Raw genomic sequence first — 21,967 nt, forward strand, 5'->3', positions numbered from 1 at the left:
GAGCACAGGCCCCATGTGGAGTGACTGGACTTTACAACCCTTTCTACCTACTGGAGAGCTGGGTTTTCTGGGAAGTGCTACACGTATGCCTAGCGGTGCTGGGATCAGGGAAGCTGCTTCTGAACTTGCACATCTCCATTATTCTGAAGATCGCCCCCCAGAACGTCCACAGCAATCCACGGACCTATAACGATATGTTGGCTCTTTGCTCCGTCTAGGGCTACAGCGGCAAGGAGAAAGCTTTTATCGCCACTCAGGGCCCCATGATCAACACGGTGAATGACTTCTGGCAAATGGTTTGGCAAGAAGATAGCCCCGTGATCGTTATGATCACAAAACTCAAAGAGAAAAATGAGGTATGATGTTTATCCCAGTTCTGGATGCTCTATATGTCTCTTATGCCGTAGGAGAGAGTTGGCGTAAACGAGATGACCGCGTACTTACAAAATATTTATGTAAGAGGAAACGAAGATATCAAATGTCGAGGTTACTTTATACCTTGAGCAGATGATAACTGGTATTGCTCTAAGAGTGACAAGCTTCCTTTAGGCAAGTTAACATGTGTGGCATGCTGTGCCTCATTTGTTCACCTACTTCCCAGTAAGAACATGAGTTAACCTGAAGAACCCTCGGCTGTAAGCTGGGTAACCCTGGCTGTAACCCTGGGTAAGCTATGAAATAGAATGCACAGCAGAACTTTTAAAAACTAATCGTAGTTCAAAACTTCAAAAATTTAATGAAAGGGGTAAAACCAGAGAAGTACCGATGGCTTATGTTTTAGTGGCCTACAAGAATTAGAGACAAACCCAGGCTTGCAGGAGCCATGAGTTAAAATGTGAACATCTCTAAAGGATGTGAAAAGAGTGAAATAAGATAAACCACACAATTAAATGCATCTACTAAATTAAGAGAGGGAATTAATTTGTCTAAATCTGGCATTCTTACTTAATTTAGAACTAACCATTGATTATTCAAAATTGGGAAAGCTCAGATCTTAAAACCAAAAAAATGCCAGGTGGGACAACATAGGCAGCAAAACCAGGTTGGCAGCATTGTCTGTACTTTATAAAGACAAAAACTTCAGAAAGAGGATAGATAGATAGATAGATAGATAGATAGATAGATAGATGTATATGTATATAAACATCCATTATAGATATACAAAATACCAGGGGGAGTGGTAACAAACACTCACTGGGTAAGCTCGTGGCCTGCGTTTGTCCCCAGAACCCACAGTGCAGGAAGAGAACTGATTCCCAAAGGTTCTCCTCTGACCTCCACATGCACACAAATAATTTGTTTGTTCATTTGTTTGATTGGTTTGGTTTTTGGTTTTTGGTTTTTCCAGACAGAGTTTCTCTGTGTAGCCTTGGCTGTCCTGGACTCTCTCTGTAGACCAGACTAGCCTTAAATTGATAGAGATCCACCTGCCTCTGCCTCCTGAGTGCTGGGATTACAGATGTGTGCCACCACACCTGGCTCAAATAAAATGTTTTTAAAAGACTCCAGAGTAACTAAAAATAGTAAGCAAACAACACAAATCAGGGAGATAAAAATAAAATACTAGAATGGGCAGAGGGACTGCCTCTGACATGAACTGATTGGCCTGCTCTTTGATCACCTCCCCCTGTGGGGGGGGGGAGCAGCCTTACCAGGCCACAGAAGATGACAATGCAGCCACTCCTGATGAGATCTGATAGACTAGGATCAGAAGGAAGGAGAAGACCTCCCCTATCAGTGGACTTGGGGAGGGGCATTCGTGAAGAAAGAGGAGGGAAGGTGGGATTAGGAGGGGAGGAGGGAGGGATTTATGGGGGAATACAAAGTGAATAAAGTGTAATTAATAAAAGTTAAAAAAGTACTGGACAGTCATGAGAGTACAAGGCATAATAGTAAAAATAACAAATTTCTAAATAAATTTTCATGTTTATTGGTCTTAGAACACATTTGTAACCTTATACATACTACTTCTTCTATTAAAAATGAAATCAGCTAGGCATGGGGGCTCACATCTGTAATTTTAGCACTAAGGATGCTGATACAAGAAGATCACCCTAAGTTGAAGGCAAAAATCACACAGATGAGGGGTCTGGAGAGATGGCTCAGTGGCTAAAGCACTCACTAACCTTTCAGAGGGCAAGAGTTTGGTTCCCAGCACCCACAATTGGAGAGCTCGCAACTGCCTGTTATTTGTTCTTTGTAATATTATATTTGTACAATGTATACCAATCATATCTATCCAACCACCACCTTTCTTCAAGCCCAGTAGGATTTGCCTAATTGAGTCCTTTCATGGCAGGAAGGCAGGAACTAAAGGTGTTAGTCAGAGAGCATTCCTTAAGCATCTTAGTTACTTAACACATTTCAGAGAAACCTGCTGTGAGCAACTGGGACTAAGTCAAGCCCCAGTGAATGGATACCCTTCTTTAACCCCAAGACCATGGCTGTGGCTATCATTCTAGCAGAACTGCTCAGGGTCAGACCTGAGGGTTAAAGTGCAGCAGGATTCCTCCCCTAAGGATGCTCAGGCGCTCTCTCCACCCTGCACCTTTTCAAGCTTAATTCATTCTTACCATTCCTAGACTTCACTGCGCCCACCGGAGAGCTGCGTAGATCCCGTGAAAGCTAAGACACCTTAAAAAAAATTATTCCCATACTGAATTGTTGTTGAGGATTTTGTTTTTCTCTTTGGCTGTGAATCCCGACTGAGAGGCATACTTGGTTGGTTTGTTTTGTTTTTTACCGTTTGGCTTCTTATCCTTCTTTAACGCGAAGATAAAAAGGGATACAAAAGCCAAACACTTTATATATTTGCTGTGTAATATGCCAAATGTTTATTTCCTGTGGGCAGTCATAATCCAGAACAGTGAAACACATGTTTTTAACCACCCCTTCACCGTTAACTTAAAATAAAAATCCTTCGTGCCCAGGCTCCCCAAAGTTACACATGTAAATGATATAGGAAACTCTATTGTTCTGCAGATCAAAATGATACCGAGGAGTGTGCTTTAAAGCAATACACTGTGGGTTCTCAGCACCAGGAAGATGCTGGTTACTGAACACTAGCCAACTCTCAATTGTGCTTAGTGTCATTGTTTAAAATAGACACAAATCACTTCCTCCAAAGAATACGGAGGTGGACATATCTTTAGAAGTTCCCACGCTTTATGTTTATGAACTGTTTACTTTCTAATAAGTAAAAAAAAAAAAGAATAATCACCATGTTCCTTTTAATAATCCCATTGTCAGTTACAAAATAAGAATAAACAAAAAAATTAAAAACTAGAGCTGAAAAATGAGTTCTTATAATAAAAGAGACCTAGTTGCAGGCAATTTTGAGTTCTTTCATGTTTTTAAATGAATCTGAACAGGAAGAGAATTACGAATCAAATGAAACAAAATTGAAAACAGTGTTCACGTTCTTTTAACATGAATTATTGTATTACTAGAGAAAGTAACTGTCACCATAGGATCAAAACAGGCAGGTGGCAGAGCCTGTGGGCTGTACTCAGTGTTGGAGTATTTGCTTAGACTTTGTAGGCTCTGGGGATCTAGGACCTAGAGAGTAAAAAGAAAAAAAAATAAAAGAAAGAAGGAAGAAAATGAAGGGAAAGGAAAGGAGGGTGAAAGGGAAGAGATAAAGAGGGGAAAGAAAGAAAGAAAGAAAGAAAGAAAGAAAGAAAGAAAGAAGAAGAGAGAGAGAGAGAGAGAGAGAGAAAGAAAGAAAGAAAGAAAGAGAGTGAGAGAGAGAGAGAGAGAGAGAGAAGGAAGGAAGGAAGGAAGGAAGGAAGGAAGGAAGGAAGGAAAGAAAGAAAGAAAGAAAGAAAGAAAGAAAGAAAGAAAAGAGAAGGGGAGGAGAGAGAAAGGGAGGGGAGGAAAAAAGAAGAAAGGAAAGGAAGAGAGAGGAGGGGAGGAAACAAGAAGAGAGGAAAGGAAAAGAAAAAAGAGGAGAGGAAAGTGAGGAAAGGAGGGGAAGGGAGGGGGAGGGGAGGGGAGGGGAGGGGAGGGGAGGGGAGGGGAGGGGAGGGGAGAGAGAATGACTGACAGACAGTCCTGTTGAAGCTTACTGGGATGACTCATGCCTATAGTCTCAGGACTTGGGAAGAATCTTAAGGTCAAGGACTGCTGAGCTGTGTGGTGCATCCTTGTCTCAGAAAAGAAAAAAAAATGTTTACAGTCTTACAGTGAGTCAAGCAAAGTCCTCAGGCACCTCTGACTGTCATTCACTAGCCCCCTCTTCATCTAGGGAAGAAAGAAAGGAAATGTTGAGCTCATCCCATATACCGTGGGAAAGGCTGATACCCCTGTCATTTATGAATGTGAGTGTGAAAAGCACTACCCAATGCTAATGCCGCTGCCATTTGTTGAGTGCAGTAGTGTGGGAAGAGTGACATTGCAATGAGTATCCAAAACTTTACTAAAATCTTTGGGTTTCCCCATACAGACTGTGGAGAATCACAGAGGATCTTTTTAACCAAGAGTGTTGATGTAATTTGTACATTAGGAACATAGTTGGTGGAGGATCTAGAGTTTGGATTTGTTAGAAAGTCGTAGCAACAGTCCAGATGAGAAATAATGAGGAACTAAATTAAGGCAGGGTCGGGGTCGTGAGAAGAGGGAATTGAGGTAAGACATGTTCCAGAGCTGAGAGCCACAGAGCTGTGTCATGATTGAATGGAGAAAGATGAAGGAGTGAGTGAGTGATGGAGTCTGATTTAGAGAGGTAGAGGATGGTGATGGCATAAACCCAGATTGAGGGTGTAAGGGGGAACAATGAGGGAAGAAAACAAGCTTCAGATTTCAAGTATAAAGTTTGGGGAGCTCCAGAGATAGGTGGTACTTAAAATTAAAGCTCTGTATGGACAAAAGATGGAAATGGGATACCTGCTAATACAAGATGGGGGAAGGCTTAGAATTGACATAAAGAGAAAAATGGGGTATTCATATCCCATTAAATATTATGCTTTCAACATTATGTACATCTTCTTTGTCATAATTCATCAAAACATTACTTTTAATAACTACCAGAATCCCATTGTCTGGATATATCAAAACTCGTGTACTTATTTGCATTTTAATAAATGTTTAAATTGCTTTGACATTTTTATCCACACTTCTAACTATCTAATTTTCATTAAGATATATTCATAGATGTGAACTCACTTGACTAAATGATATAAATTCTTGAAAAAACATATTCCAATTTAAGATGGTATAGAACATGCCATATCATACGCACAAAAGGAACTTCCCCTCTGCTCTCTGAAGTTTCAGAAACTGGGTTTGCTGGAGTTAGCTAACAGAAATTCAAAGGAGAGGAACATAAACACGGTACAAAACCAAGAATATACAACATGAAAAGTGACCATTCAGAAAAACCAGAAAGGTTCAAAAAGAATGAGGTGGTGATTGTAGGCTGTGTTAGAGAAATTGATTGTGGTGAGAGGTTCTTGTTTTGGGTAAGTCTTCTGTTTTTTGTTTTGTTTTGTTCGCTCGTGTGTTTTAGGTTTTTGAGTCAGGATGCGCATAGGTAGCCCACTCTAGCCTCAGACTCATGATTCCCTTCCCTTGGCCTTCTGAGGCCTGGGAGTACCAAAGTGAGCTGCCATGGCTAGCCCGAGAAATTCTTTTTTGGGGAAATGAAATAGGGCAGAAGAACAGATAACAGTCTCAAAAAAAGTTCTTCGGGAGCTCGGGTGTGGTGCCGGCTCTTGTTTTCTTTCCACTGGTGAATCTTCCTTTTGACGTCCTAGGGAGTGTCTGGAAGGACTTCCCTCACTCAGATAAGGACACTTCAGAGGGAGCCTGCGGGACTTCCTGGGCCTCTGAGAGGCCAGAGGCAGGGGAAGGAAGTCTGAGAGCCTCGGTCCTAATGTTCTCACTTCGGCTCGAGGTACTCAACACGTCACAGCACCACACTTGGATCATTTTTGATGCCCCGCAATAGCCACACGAAGTTGGCAGCCTCTCTCTTAGAGTAACAACACACCAGGCTGTCCTCTGCGTTCCCACCCAGGTCTACATCCACTCACAGGCCACACACAGCTACACACAGGTAAAATCCGTGTACTTTTTAACAGTGGGGCTGAGGTCTGTGTTGGGTTTTGTTTGAGTGCCGTCCTGAAGCTAGGATTCCAGGTTATGAATGTATATCCACATTATCAGAATTCCCCATTTTCTTTTTTAAGTGGGAGAGCATACAGAAAAGCCTGTAAAACAGTACTGGTGATGAATCATATTTAGGTTTTTTTTTTTTTTAAGCTTTACAAAAACCTTCTAGTTGTCTCATTTTGGCCTGATTTGACTATATAGTTTTCTTTATTCGTTCTCATTTCCTCACCAAGAGTTTAGCTGGGTGTGTGGCACACTCTTTTCAAAAGCTGAAGGATCAAGAACTTGAAGGTAGACTAGGATACATAATCTCAAGCCCCTTACCCCTCAAAAAGGGTTTTTTTTTTTTAATTATTTAAATAGATAATTTTTTTCCATTTTTAAAATTTTATTTCTTTATTTATTACAATGTATTCACTTTGTATCCCCCTGCAGCCCCCTCCCTCATCTCCTCCCAGTCCCACCCACCCACTCTCTTCTCCCCCTATGCCCTTTCCTTAGTCAAAGAGTTTTATGTGGCACAGAAATGTACAGAAATAGAAATATAGGTAGGCCCAAAAATCCAATAAAAAGTATCTTTCGACTTAGATTCTGTGAACACTGGGAAGCCATGTTGGAACTTACACTGACAGCTGTCATGGTGGCAGTTATATTTATTATTGAAACTCATCGTAGACATGAGTGGATGGCAGGGCTAATCCAGTGGAAAGAGTGGCTGTCAGGAGTACTTTGTGGCCTCTGTGTTCTATTCTTCCTCCCAGGAATGGAGAAAAACTCTCTGGAGCAAGGGTCTTGTCATTTCTACTTTTTGATAACTCAAAGAAGTTTTAATAGCCAGCTTCAGAGTAAGAGAGGCTCAGGGAGACACCTTGCTTCAAGGCTGCTCCTGAGTACTCAGCCTGTCAGCATAGCTTGCTCTGGGGTGTTTTCTTAGCTCCTATACTCCTTATTTAGCTGATTTTGTGTCATTTAAATAAACTATAGTGCTTCGGCCATAAATACAACTGCCGTCATAGGGAGTATCAGTCTAAATACAGCTTAGTTATCAGACAGCTCTTTATGTGCTAACAGATGTTCGGGGTTAGTAAGGACAAAGGCAAGCAATGCTCTTGAGCATCAATACAAAGGGATCAAGACACTGGCAAACACCACTGTTAAGCGGGACTGGCTAGGAGTCAGTGTCAGGCTCAGGGGAGAGTTGAATTCACAAAGCTGAATTAACAAACTACTCAAACTACTCAACTAGTCAAACTGGGTTAGTTTGACTACAGATGGTAGCAGAGGCTATACAAGAGATCTTCCTGGTCAAATAGGAACACTTGAGTTTGAACACCAAACACCCACGTAAAAAGCCTGGCCCTGCTGTGTGCTCCCGTGATCTCAGGGATGTTAACTGGGGGATTGATGGGGCTTGCTGGCAGTCAGGCTACCTGCAGATTCAGCGACCCAAAGAAACAGGCAGAGAGTAATAGTGGAAGACATGAGATATTCTCTTTCGTTCTCTGCATATGAATGCATAAGCTTGAGCACATGGATACACACACACGCACACATAATTCAAATATTTTCCAACACATTGATAGTGAAACAATTCACTTTACCTTTAAAAATGGGGGTCTTTTTTGTTTTAATTAATTTATTTGCCTTGGTGAGGAGGTAGAGTAGGGGTATGCCAAGGTCAGATGATTAACTTTGTAGAGAGGGTTCTCTGCTGCCACCTATGGGATCAAGGGGTCAAATCAGGGCATCAGCTAAGGAAGCCAAGCCCTCTTGCCAGGCACATGCTTTTAATGGCAACACGAAATCAGATACCCTGGGTGACGTGTAAACAAAACCAGAATGATCTCCATTTCATTGAAAAGGATAAAGCTGTGAAGACATATGAGTTTAATGTAATGAGTGAAAGAAACTGCTCCAGACAACATTATTTCCTTCCTGGCACTTGTTAGAGTAATGGCATGATGACGCCCGAGAGAACTGTTTCTTAAATAGTGTATGTCTTCCCTTTAAGTCTGTGAATCTATGAATGTTTGGTATTTTGAATTTATAGGTACTTAAGTTTTTTCAAGTGCTCATACACCCTTCTCTTGAAGAAAATACTTGGTATGTGAAGAATCAAGTATCCTAGGTATATAGGATCCTAACTGATGGCAAAATGTGAAAGAAATTATACATAAATGTATATATATATTGTGAATTATCACTCAGAAGCCTTAAAAATATGGGAACAAGGGGGACTGGAGAGATGGCTCAATGGCTAAAGGCCCTTGCTGCTTTCCCAGAGGAAAGGCAGAGCTCAGTGCCCAGCACCCACAATAGGTGACTTGCAACTGCCTATAACTCAAGCTCTAGGGAAGTGGGTACCCTCATCTGGCCTTCACTGGCAGCCACGCTTCTATGAGTGAACATGCATGCAGGCACATGCACACGCAAACATACACATAGATAAGCAATCATTTTTCCAAAACATCAACAAGAGCTGGCAAGAACACTGGGCTGATAAAGGGCTTGCCACCCACCCTGTTAACCTAAGTTTAATTCCTGAGACGCACACACTGGAAAGAGGGAACTGACTCCTGCAGGTTGTCCTCTGGTCTCCACATATATCCCATGGCATGTGTGCACCCACACATACATGTACACATACACAGAGAACATATAAATGAAATGTAATAAAGAACCAAAACACAGTAACAATGACAGTTTTAAGTACTTACTTTGTTCTAAATACTTGGTGTATATGAAATTATGAGGAAACTGATAATTAAAATGTCCTGCTTATGGTGGAACTAAAATCTGGATCTAGGTCCTCAGAGTCCAAAGTCTGCTCTTTAACTGCTGTGTTATAGCTTCCAGTTTCTAATATCATTATTATTGGTCCTATTAAGTCCTTCACAGAGCATCAATTATAAAAACATGTCAGTCATAATTGTGTTCCACATTAATATCAATGGGTCTCATAAGTGAAAAGTCACATCATCAGACCTGGGAAAACATAATATTTGCATATACTAGTCACTATACCTGCCTTGTGTGCCAGGGGATACAATCTTATATGAGTGTCTAATCCATTGCAGGAACTCCTGTTGGACATATTGGTTTGATGCAGCAGGAAATGGTGCTTGGCTCAGCCACCGTGGGAGAGATGATTCCTTATACTTGTTAGTTATTAAGGGAATTCTTAAATCCTTGTTAGTGTTTAGTTAAATTTTGTTTTGTTGTTATGGTTGGTATGGGGTTAACAGTAAAATGTCACAAAACACTTGTAACATACACTTCATTGAGGTTTATTCTGTGCATCATATAGCTCACCTTGTCTTCATAGCTTTACAGGCTAATAAAGCTGGTTTTTGAACTTTCTAAGTAAATGAAAAAAAAATGAGACCATTGAAAGAAGAGAGATGCAAAGCTTTGTTGTGTTTTTTTCCCCCAGAAATGTGTGCTCTACTGGCCAGAAAAGAGAGGGATTTACGGCAAGGTTGAGGTTCTGGTCATCAGTGTAAATGAATGTGATAACTACACCATTCGAAACCTTGTCTTAAAGGTAAGATTTGAGGGCTGTTGCTGTCTTCAAAGTAAGTGAGGATAAGGGTTATACAAAATAATTAAATGAATATAAGTAGGCACTATGGAAGAACATTTTTCAGTGCATTTAGAGTCATCTAATTTTCACTTATAAAATATCACTGACAACCTTTAGAAACCCCTTAACAAAAGGCTTGTGCAGGAGACCCTACTAAGACATTTATGCTAATGTCGTTATCTAAACAGCTTTAAGGGAGGCCTGAGAACTGTGGAAGAGAAAATCTGCACGGGTGCATGGCTGTGGGAGACAAGATGAGCCTGCAGTGCTGAGGAGATCTTAAAAAACGTGGAGATACAGTCATTCCCAGGGACATTCCTAGACCAGCTTCCATCATAGAAATGTGGGGTCTTTCTTAACTCATGAGGCAGCAGGTGCTAACCAGCATTGCCATGGTATTATCTTCACTTTTAATAAATCAATGTAAGGACTTCAATCTTATCAGCAGCCGACTGCTGAGATAAAATCATAACTAAGAGGAAGACAGTGAAGACAGGGCTACAAGGATGGTTTTTATTCAAAAGTGTAGCAGAGGAAGGCTTTTTGAAAACCTATTTATAAACACATGCGTGGTCAGAAACAGACCTCCCACCTGGCCTCTGGTTTGAGATGCTACGTGTGAGCCTGTCGCAAAGTGTTTTTATGCTAGGGATTCCACGTAGCCTCTTTACTTCTAGGGACTCCTTTACTGCTAGGAACTCCTTTACTGCTAGGGTTTCTCGCTGCTATTAAATACCACAATTTGAGAGGACTGTAGAACTATTCTGATTAGGAATCAAGCAAATGTTCTTATATTTGTTAATATGTCTATATATGATCTGTCAAGATTTAGAGAACAGGAAACACAGCATGTCCCTTTCTTTCTGTTAAAATTTTACCTTTATAGCAGGCCATGGTGGCACATGCCTATAATCCCACCACTTGAAAGGCAGAGGCAGAGGCAGAGGCAGGGGGATCTCTGTGAGTTCCAGACCAACCAGGGCTACATAGTGAGACCCCATTCCAAACAACAGCAACAGTTTTAGCTGCTAAAATTTATTATAAATATACCCTCGGTGTATAATACATATGTGATCTATATGATGGATACAGACCTTGATTCTTTGAGGCTGAACACTCAACTTCCCTGTCAGAACAGGACACTCACAGTAAAGCTTTGTCAAGGTGAAAGGGTATTTTTGAAAAGCTTCTGGATTTTTTTTTCCCTACCTAGAAGTTAGCTGGCAGCAATAAGGGAGACAAAGAAGGAAATTAGCACTGTGATGTGGTGCCTCTTAGTTCCACAAGTGACTAAGTAATTGGGTGGCTGTTGCTATTTTCAGCAAGGAAGTCACACCCAACATGTGAAGCATTACTGGTATACTTCATGGCCTGATCACAAGACCCCAGACAGTGCCCAGCCCCTTCTGCAGCTCATGCTGGATGTAGAAGAAGACAGACTTGCCTCTGAGGGCCGAGGGCCTGTGGTTGTCCACTGCAGGTAAGGCACGAACTGATCCTCCTGCCAAAACAGCTGTCTGCTCTTTAATCGTCGCTTAGCTTCCTGGATGTAACTTTGTCGTAAATTCCATATCTGTTAAAGAGGGATCACTCTCCTAATGATGGAACCTTAGTCAAAATGATGCTTACAGAAATGCATTAGACCTTTTGGGACATTTTTAGCAGACAGAAAACAAATTATTTCAAGTTCTAAATAAGCAGCTGAGTGGGCAGGAAACCTTACTCCATCATCTGACTTGAAAATTGTTTTTGTTCATTTTTGTCTCTTTGGTCACATACATGTTGGAACTGCAGATATCGTTAATTATTAATGGGTTTTTGTTGTTTTAAGATACTGCATGGATTGTGTCTTGGTAGCGCTTGTTATTATGACACGTTTTATGGAACAGTTAGCCATTTCCAGAGATATCTCATGAAAACCAGATGGAAGCTAATGTATGAAGTGGGAAAGGAGTGAGTGGTCATTTCTTTTAAAGAAAACAAAGTTCACACGTAGGGTATGGAGGCCAAGCAGACGACAGCAACAGCGTTCCATGGGGTTCTCTGCCTCGTGTCTAGCTTGAAGTTTACTTCCCATAACTGGCATTTCCCCTTGTTTTACTTTTCATGTGACCAAAGAAAGTGATTTATAGTCATTTGGATGAATGGCCATGTATTCCATATTTTTTTCCAAGCTAATTGATGCTGATTTTCTTAACTTTCTAAGACTTAATAAAACATTTGATTTTAGATTTATTTTACTCTATTTCTGTTTTGAAACTGTGGACTAATTAAAAGTTCCTATGTGTCTAGTCATCAAAGGTGGCATTATCCAGTGGCTAGCTTTATCCTAAACCCTTGGAGCCAGAGGAAAAAAGGCTAGATGGACGTAGTTTAGGGCTGGAGCTGTCTCCCACCTAAAGTCATTAAGCAGTGAAAATTTCTAAACTGAAAGAGGCACTTCCCCTATTAAATCAAGGCCCCTTCTGATTACTACGTCTAAGAATGAGGCCTCCTTTGTTCCCTCTACTCTGCATCCAATGTTGACAGTTATCTTTGGCCCTTATTCCAATTCTAGTCTCAGTATCTAATCAGTTACCAGATTGGCTTTGCCTTCAAAGCTTCTCCCATAATCACACTTCCTGTCCGTCCACCCTAGTCCAGGCCCTTATGACCTCATCCGTGTAGTTTAGGAGTAGTTGACTAATTGGCCACACACATCCTTCTCCCTTGGGCCACACTGGCTTAGCCTATGTGCTTCTCTGAAGTGATAGTCCTGAGAATGTTTGCATGGCATACAGTCCTTGTTCCAAACTGGTGGGTGTCTCCACATCACCTGGAGGAACGGTACTTAGCCTCATCTTCTGTAGACACAGTACGGGGATGAGTGAATTCCCCGACGATATCTGAACAAATGGGAATGCATATGTGAGTTTCTTTCTGGAGAGTTACCATCAAATTCTTTTAGATGCTCTTAAAAGCATACAGGATGTAGCTCATGCTTCTCAGCTTCTGATGTACAATATTAGTTTGCCTGGAGTTGTTTTCTGCTTTTCCACTCAAAGAACTTTCTCTTCCTTTTCAGCTGTTCTACTGCCTATCATAAGCCACATACTCTATTTTACATCATTTCTCTCCTCAAATTACTGTTTCACCTGGGATCATATGCTTCCATTCATGATAGACAAAGTACCTACCCTTCCTAGGATATGGTCCAAATCTTTGTCAGAGAAACAAAGTCTTTATGGACTCTTCAATTAAAGGGAACCCATTCCTTATAAATGTCTTTTTAGTAACATTCAGCTGAAGAAAAATATATTAAATATGTGAAATAATTATAATTCATGAAAATAAGGACAATAGCATGTGTAGTAGAAAAAAAACAACAAAATTAAAAGTTTAATGCTTGCTACAATAAGATGTTTTTTTTAGGTCATGAGTACCAGGATGAGTAGGATAGATGTTGTGTTGTAACCAATAGCAAGCCGCAACAATGTTTGAGTAATGAGTAATGATGTCCTTAGTTTGGAACAATGAACCAAGCAGCAGTGCCATGAACCGATTCAAGAAAAGTCTTGAGAGGTGGGAAGCATTCTGATAACCCTGCTGGTCATGAAATGGAAACTCACTAAGGATGTGAGTTCTCCACAGAAAGGGAAGCACAAATCCCAAAGGCTCAGTTGAGCTGGAAAATATTTTTTAAAAAGCGTCAAGTGGGATGTAGAAGGTGAGAGAGATGCAGATGTGGAAGATGGCTCCCAGGTTCCTAGGCTGGAAAGTCTTGTAGCTGATGGGTAAGGCCCCTGTGGAAAGATACATAGAGGTATATATTTAAATATATTGAACGCGTGAAATATAGTAACATCAAGAGTTCTACCTAGGAGAAGTTTGGGGACTTTAGATTCGGAGTTGAGAGAAATTTACATAAATATGGTGATCAAGATCGGGGGGTGGGGATGCTAAGTTGAGTCTATAGTCTTACCATCTAAAGCAGGTAAATGCAGAAGTTCTTCAAGACACACACTCTTCCTATTCAGTTATCCTCTCAATGAAAATGACCAGAAAACATGTGCCTCAGCCCCATTCTCTCTCCTAAATAGAAGTGAATCTTTGGTTATTCACTAGACTTCAGCATCTAACTGTACCTCCTAGTCAGCCCCCTTCCCAGAATTCCCTCTTGCTCCTGTGGCAACATCAGCCTTCTTGTCCTCTAGGCCTAGTTATCTTCGACATTTTGTTTTCCCACTGTTCATCACAAGTGTACTGTGTCTAAATATTTGCTTTCTCGTCGACTGCCCATTCCTTGCCTTATTCCTTCTAGAATTTCTAGAACAGTTACAATACCTGCTCTTCTCCAACCCCTCACCTCCTCCCACCGCACTCATCCTACTACTTAAAATTAAGTGAAAGAATCTATTTTAAGCACAGCACACACTTGGTTACTGCTCAATAGGCTGTTCGATACACGGCAGCTTTATCATTTTTAGTCTTCATAGTTTCTAAGTTAAAGGTATACAATGAAAAGAATGCAGCTCGATGTCATTCTTTTTTCCTTATCTTCTCTTTCCTTTTCTTTCCTGTTCAGTGCCGGGATTGGGAGGACTGGGTGTTTCATTGCTACATCCATTGGCTGCCAACAGTTGAAAGAAGAAGGAGTTGTGGACGCACTAAGTATTGTCTGCCAGCTTCGTGTAGACAGGTACGTGGACAGGGGATGGATCACAGAGACCTCGGTTCTGAGCAGCGTGGTCCATCACAACCTATTCCAGTCCATCACACTTCATAAACATAACTGTGTGCTCCTTGATCTCTATACTAAAGAACATGTATTGTGGTGAGAGAAGATGACTTGGTGGGAAAAGCCTTTGTCTTCACAAACATAAAGACCAGAGTTTGGATCTCCAGCAACCACAAAAAAAGCCAGTGAACGTGACTGCCTGCTCCTAACTCCAGAGAGCAGGAAGTAGAGCCAGGAAATCTCTAGACCTAGTTGGCTATCTAGACTAGCCGGAAAGTGAAATCCAGTTCAAAGAGAGACCCTCCCTCACTATGCAAGGGGAAGAGTGATTGAGGAAGACACTAACTGTGCTGCCACATGCACACACATGCACATACATGTACAACCAGCGTCCCCACACATACATGCACACCAACCACAGACAGACACTTACACATACACACACGCACGCATGAGAAAATATGAATTGCATTGAAAAGATATTAAAGCCAAGACAGTCTAGGCTACAGAAACCTTACCAAGAGAGGGAGTGGGGGAGGGAAGAAAAGAGAGGGGATATGTGGGGAGAGGAGAGAGTGGGGAAGACACAGTGCCACAGTCGTAAGTTTGAGGCCTGTCTGGGTTACATAGCAAGAACTCATCACAGAACAGCAACAAAAAGACATCGAAGGAACTGATTTGTAACACACCAACCATCAAAAGCCCAAATACCAAAGCTCATAGCTAGGACCCCAAGTCCCTGAGGTTCTCTGACCCATAGCCCCTAGTCAAATGCTGCTTTCCTGCTCTAGCTCCAGAACTCCGTGAGTACCTGCTGAAGTGCATGGAGGGAAACTGATTCTTTGCCAAAATGGCATCCAATAATTCCTGCCCTGACACCATTTCAGACTGGGTGCTGGGAAAGGCGCTTGGCCTGCCCACTGCTTTGGCTCTCATCACTGTTGAGTTCTCCTTCCCATCTCCCACTCCCCATTCACTTTTGTATCTTGACCTCTTCTTTGGTCTGCATTTCCCCAGTCACATTCCCCTGCGGAGGCCACTGAATTGTTCTCTGGTTTTAAAAGGAATCACAATACATTTTTTTTTAATCCTGTCAAAATGCCTCCTCTATCTACTCCTTCCTTCCTAAAGCAAATGGGCAGAAATTTTGGCCTTGGCCTCCTGTCAGCACCAAGGTCTTCCCACAGGGTTGGACTTTTGATTCTTGCTAGAGTCTTTAAAACACATCCAAATTCACTGCTGATCTGAAGTCTGTCTTGTGAATCACTGCCAATATGCATGTCAAACATGTTTAACTGATTTCTTAAGAGCCCTGTATGAAAGCTCATCCTTGGAGCTGCTCCTTTGGAAACAGACATGCTCACCCTGCCTCCCTTTGTGTGTCAATTCCTTCAGTTGTCCACTGTCTCACACACACACACACCTGGCAGTTATGAAAAGCACAACAGAAATCCTTTCTCTTCCTTTCACCTCATCTTCTTTTTCCTTCCCGTCTCTCATCTCTTGCTCTAATGGTTCAATGTTTTCCTGATAGAGCTTACCTTTAAAATTCTACTTGATAGCTGACTGAGGCTAATGCCTTAAACTCATGCCACTAAAAAAAGCTAAGCTAGGCCTGTTGGCACACACTCAACAATTAAGAAGCTGAGGCAGAAGGATTTCAAGTTTGAAGTTAGCCTTGATTTTTCAGTGAGGCCATGTCTCAACAAAGGGGAAGGGAGAAAGAGAAAGGAAAGAGGAGAGAGAGAGAGGGAGGAAGGAAGGGAAAAAGGGGAGAGAGGGAAGAAGAAAGGGAAGAAGAAAGAGGTAGGGAGGGGAGAGAAACAAAAGGAAAGGGGAAGGGAGGGACAGAGGAAGGGAGACAAAAAGGGGAAGAAGGACAAAAGAAAAAAGAAAAATACAGTCTTAAACAACAACAAAAACATGTCACTTCTGTCCTCTTACACTGTATTTTTCTTTAGTACTTCTTCAACCTCCATTGTTCCTTATGATCTCCCTGGCCATCTTAGCCTTTTACTCAGGGTCTCCCAGACATTCCAGAGAGTGCTATTCAACAGACAGAAAGTTATCTCATTAGGAGATCTCCATAGTCTTCAAAGGACATGACTCATCTAACTCACAAAACAAACTCAAAAGTGTGGTGGCGGGAGCACATTCTTGAGGCTCTTCTCTTCTTGCCTTTCCCTCTTTCTTCTTTTCTTTCTTTCTTCCTTTCTTTTATTTTTCAAGAAAAAAAAAAGACATTAGGCCAGGCAAACTGGCACCTGCCTTTAGTCCCAGCTCTTAGAAGGTAGAGTCAGGAGTATCTGGAGTTCAAAGTCACCCTCACCTGGCACACTGAGTTTGAGGACAAACTGAACTACATAAGAAAGATCTTAGCTCAGAAAAAGAAAGAAAGAAAGAAAGAAAGAAAGAAAGAAAGAAAGAAAGAAAGAAAGAAAGAAAATTAAAAACGAAAGATAGCCAGTCTTTTGTTCAAAATCATATGGCTTAGCCTGAGGCAAAATAGATTCATCTGGAATCCAGGACTACTGATTTCCAACTCAAACAGTATGGATGGCTAGGTGGAAGTTAACAGGATTTTGCAATGCTCACTGTAAAACTCCCTGACCAAGTCATGTCGCTTCCGTGGTGCTTTGCTAGTTGAAAGCATGAGTGACAATATAGCGCCATAGGATCTAAGCCATTTTAGTATAAATGACAACTGTCTCATAAACACATGGGGTGATATAGGCTCGATCCGAGGAGTACAGGAAAGCTGCCTGATGCCAGAGTACCTCTATGGAGGGTGTCTGAAATGCCTGTGTAGAGTGAATGTATAAAATGCTGTTAATATCCAGGCATGGTGGCTCCCACCTCCAAATCCCACCACTTGGGGTTAGAAGCAGAAAAGCTCAAGGTCATCCTCAGCCACCTACTGAATCTGGATGCCAGCCTGGGCTACACGAGACCCATGTCTAGGAAAAAAGAAAAAGAAAAAGAAAATATATATATATATATATATATATATATATATATACACATGTGGTGTGTGTGTGTGTGTGTGTGTGTGTGTGGCAAATCTGCTATTAGCAAGTCAGCCTCTGCCTAACAGAACCATGAATCCAGGCTTGGGATGTCTTACATCCCACTCTATATCCCCTCCCACTATGAATGCTAGGGACAATGCATTCCCACCCCAGGAAGACCTTGAGAACTTGCCTTTTTACTAGAGGAAGGGAATCAAGATACCAGACACATCTTGGCATGGCCTTGCAGACCACGGCCAGTCATGGGAAGATCCTAGGACAGTGACAGGAAGCAGAAAAACTCTAGCTTAGGGTGCCTCTGATGGGCAGAGCCTACAAGGGGGAAGGTCAGGAGAAAATGGGGATTGCCTTGTATAAAAATCTAAGATGTTTCTAGATGGTAAGAGCAGAACATTTGCTGGACTGTCAGATCCCTCTCACCACAAAAGTGAATTCCGTACAAATCTACACACTGAAATCGTTTGAAGGAACATGGCTTTGGAATGGTTTCAGGGTAAGTGTTTGTGAAACTCTGCATCACGTGGGGCGGGCTTGAGCGATGTCTGCTCACAGTGGTTTTTCGTTCATTCTGTCATTCAGCAAACGTCACTGAGCCCCCACTGCTGAGCATGTTACCAGGTACCTGGCTGTGAAGAGACCTTCTGTCCCTCTGTGAACGGTTACAGTCTATGGGTAATTTCTTAGTGAGTGCGAAGTGTCAGACCTCCTTAGATAATAGTAAGGCAAAAAGTAAAACAAAATAAAAAGAAAGAAGAAAGAAAAAGAGCAGGAAGGAAGAAAGCGCTTAGGATAGTAAGAGGATTACAGTGAGTTTAAAGTCATCCTGAACTACACAGTGAGTTTGAGGCCTATAAAGTGAATCTGCATCTTTGTATATATAAAAAATAATAATAATAATCTACCCATATCTCATAGCTGCTTCCTCAGAGAAGCCAAGGACGGTTAAGGGCTGAGGAAAAAAAACAAGACAGTGGCTTGAATATGGGACTTATCTCATGATCAATGAGCCAAAGAGTTTGAACACCGGGCAGAATCAAAATTCCTGATTTGGTAAAAAAAAAAAAAAAAAAAAAAAATTGCAATAAGTTATGTTTGCTTAAAAATAGACAAGAGCGTGTGAGTAATAAACGCGAGTGTTCTGATTTAGGACTGGGTGTGTGAGGTTGAATGGATGTTTCCAGTTCAAAACAGTGACACAGGCTTCCAGCGGGCTCTGGCAAAGCACTATTATTACTGGCTTTCAGGCAGCTCCTATAAATAGATGCCGCAATTCTTGCGGCAGAGTCGTAAGTCTGAGGCTCCACTTTTAATAATGATTTTGAGCAGATTTGCAGCTAAAATAAGGTAGATGGTGCAGACAGGAGAATGCTAGGAAACTAATGGGCAGCTGGACTTACATGTACAAAGGTAAACAATAAAGTCCTGACTCAGATGTGATGGAAAGGCAAGGACCAACGCTCTTATACATATGGATGTCATACACACACAAAGATAATCATAACTAATAATGGACTATGGTAGTAAATTCCCCAGGAACACTGAGAGCATGGCTCATAGACATTACAAGAGAATGACTGAAAAACAGCCCATGAGTGTCTGAAGGCGGCTAGCAGGGAGGAAAGGATTATCTCCTATTGCAGATTGATCACAGACATTCCTCCTTCTCCTCCTCCTCCCTCTACCCCCACCCCAGGATATTTCCTCCAATTCCCCTAGAACCTCTGAATCCTGGCAGAATTTGAAAACAAGAGTCTGTGGGGTGAAACCTTCAATGGAATCTCTGGATCCAAGGCTTTTTATCACATTCCTTGATCCCCCTTGACAGGAACAGGAAGCAATCTGTCTAATCCTGTGTTTTGAGAGCTACTGAGATAAGCCTGTAGCTGGCTCTGTGTGCCCTTACCTTGGGGGCCTTCAGGTAGAGTGACATTCAACGGCTTCACTTGTAGCTTCCAAGACAAGATAGAAAGTACTTCCCGTGTTCATCATTATCATTGTTTAAATGTTCTCACTACTCATTTCAATTTGATAACGTGCTTTTTTTTTTTAGCATGCCCATCTTAAAGAAGGAATAGACATGCCATCAATATCTCTAAATCTCTAATGTATATCCTCAAATATTCTTTGTCTCCAAAATCTAGCTAAAATAGTTTCAGGTCTAAAGTTTCTCCTCCTTACTATAATGTTATTGAGCACAGCCTGACATCTACTGCATTTCTGCATGCCCAAATAACCACACTGCTATACCTAGTAAGTGAGTGAGTTTCAAAGGCCTCATTGGGGAATCAGGAATTCTCAGGACACCTAGAAATGAAGTCCTAGGAAGGTGGTGTGTGTTTTCCTGACATTTTGGTTTTTGAGATACTAATGAGAGACCCTCTTTGAAAAAGAATAGGTTTCACAGCGGAATATTCCAAGGATTGCCAGGGCAACCTTCTTCATTTTAGCTAGGACATAATCAGACGTTAACCTACTTACTCAGTGGTGGGAGGGAGAATTTCAGGAAGAAAAATCACTCTTGAAAACAATGCTGAGCTAGTTCTGGGGCCGTTGCTCAACAGACAGAGAGTTTGCCTATCACGTCCAAAGCCCTAGGTTCAATCCCCTGCACTGCACAAACCAGGAAGAGTAGTACATATTTAAATCCCAGCACTTGGGAATAGAATCAGGGGTGTCAAAAGTTCAGGATCATTCCCAGCTACAGAGAGAGTTGAAATCCAACCCGGCATATGTGAGGCATATATAAATTAGAGCTGTAACTGAATGATCACTTGATTTTAGACAAAGTATCTATATGCAAAACACCTTGTCTGAGGGGTTGGGCTCTGTTGGTAAAGTATTGTTTTGTTTTGATTTTTTGTTGTTTTATAAACATGAGGACCTGAGACCAATACTCAGAACCTATGTTTAGAAAAAGTTGCCTGTGGTAGTGTGAGTTTGTACTCCCAGTACTAAAGCATCAGAGACAGACCAATTTCTGAGGCTCACTGATCAGCCAGCCAGCCTAGCCTACTGTAAGTACAGGCCAGTGAGAGGCCCCGCTTTAAAAAAAAAGTGCAGTTTCTGCGGAATGACATTTGAGGTTGCAGCTCTCCCTTCCTTTTTTGCTTTTGTTTTGTTTTGCTTTTGAGACAGAATCTCTCTGTTTTGTAGCTCTGTCTTTCCTGGGAATCCCTATGTAGACCAAGGCTGGCTTTGAACTCACAGAAATCCACCTGCCTCTGCCTCTGAGTGCTGGGATTAAAGGAAACAGGGTCTCATGCGGCCCAGTCTGGCCTCACCTTTCCGATTGTGCTGCCCCCCCCCCCCCCCCCCGTGTACTGGGATTACAGACCTGCGTCATCACACCCATCTAAATTCTCCTTTCTTGATTTGACATCTGCTAAAGATGTGGGGAAGCTTTCGGTGGAGTGCCCGGCATACCTCACAGCTGGCGTCTCACCGGGAACGCGCACTCGGCCTCACTTGACTCATGCCAAAGCCATCAGAGCTTTACCCATGAGGCGCGTTAATGTCTACACCTTTTGTTCTAAATTTACTGTACCAAACCTTACCAAAAGAATTCCAGATTTGAAAAATAATAAAAAGCAAGGGATTGAGAATTCCATTGTTAGCCCAGCAGTGAGTCACCGCTGCAGAATTCCTTCTGTCTACTGATTAGACCGGATACTGGCTGGGCGGTGCGGCAGGAAAGGCTGTGTGTGTGTGTGTGTGTGTGTGTGTGTGTGTGTGTGTGTGTACAGTCACAAAAGGTCACAATTTTAACGCGTTAAAAACCATAGCTCTCTCCTGGACATCTGTTACACTTGGAGAGTTTTTGTTTTGTTGTCTTGTTTTGTTTTGTTTTCCAAAATATTGTCTCACTTGCAAACCTGGCCAGGGGAATCCTACATTTTTCTCTCCTCTAACTTGAGTCTACCCCTAGCTGACACCGTTGCATGCTTCCCTACACAGAAAGGAGCTGGCTCCAATCTCTGGGTTTGGCAGGGCTAAGGAGATGGGGTATCTGACAGGTTTAGAAGGTAGCATGCCTGAATCCTTTCTGGTCTAGTCAACTGTCCTTCTAGTCTATGGCCACAAGGAAAGCAGAGCCGACAGCACCTTTACAGTAAAAGGGCCCATTTTATTTCCAGAGCACAGGCTGTGACATAAACAGGATAAACAAAGAATCTAGAATACAAACCCAGGCCTTCTAAGAGACACTGGCCAGAACCTCACCAGGGCTTGGGGCTGAACCATTACCGTCTGAGGCAACCATGATGAGTGATCCACCCAGGTACAGTGTTAACTGAACAGTGCTTCAAAGAACAATGATATACAGCATTTATGTAGTACCTGAGCACCGGCAGCCACTGGGCGAAGCATTTGTGGATTATCTATTAAGCCCCGCAAAACTTAAAACCTTCTTAGGTAACGCATTTATTTGCCAGGTCAGTGCTTTTCTAGCTCTTTTGTGGGCGTGAACAATGGAAAATTTCTTGCAGATGAAATCTTCCACAGAATGCCAATGAGAAGAGTCACTACACA

At 41.9% G+C, this 21,967-nt stretch overlaps 1 protein-coding gene across 5 annotated transcripts in view; it reads left to right on the forward strand.

The window, feature by feature from the left end:
* Ptprr (protein tyrosine phosphatase receptor type R) overlaps positions 1 to 21,967 on the forward strand; it is a 279,114-nt gene that overhangs the window by 250,268 nt on the left and 6,879 nt on the right. For all 5 annotated transcript variants that reach the window (XM_060378077.1, XM_060378078.1, XM_021656159.2 and 2 more), the window contains 4 exons: positions 219 to 356; positions 9,545 to 9,655; positions 11,017 to 11,174; positions 14,259 to 14,372. In XM_060378077.1, coding sequence (XP_060234060.1) covers positions 219 to 356; positions 9,545 to 9,655; positions 11,017 to 11,174; positions 14,259 to 14,372 — 521 coding nt within the window. The remainder of the gene's footprint in view (positions 1 to 218; positions 357 to 9,544; positions 9,656 to 11,016; positions 11,175 to 14,258; positions 14,373 to 21,967) is intronic.

This window comes from Meriones unguiculatus, chromosome 2 (genome assembly GCF_030254825.1).
Source record: "Meriones unguiculatus strain TT.TT164.6M chromosome 2, Bangor_MerUng_6.1, whole genome shotgun sequence".
In the NCBI taxonomy this organism is placed as follows: Eukaryota; Metazoa; Chordata; class Mammalia; order Rodentia; family Muridae; genus Meriones; species Meriones unguiculatus.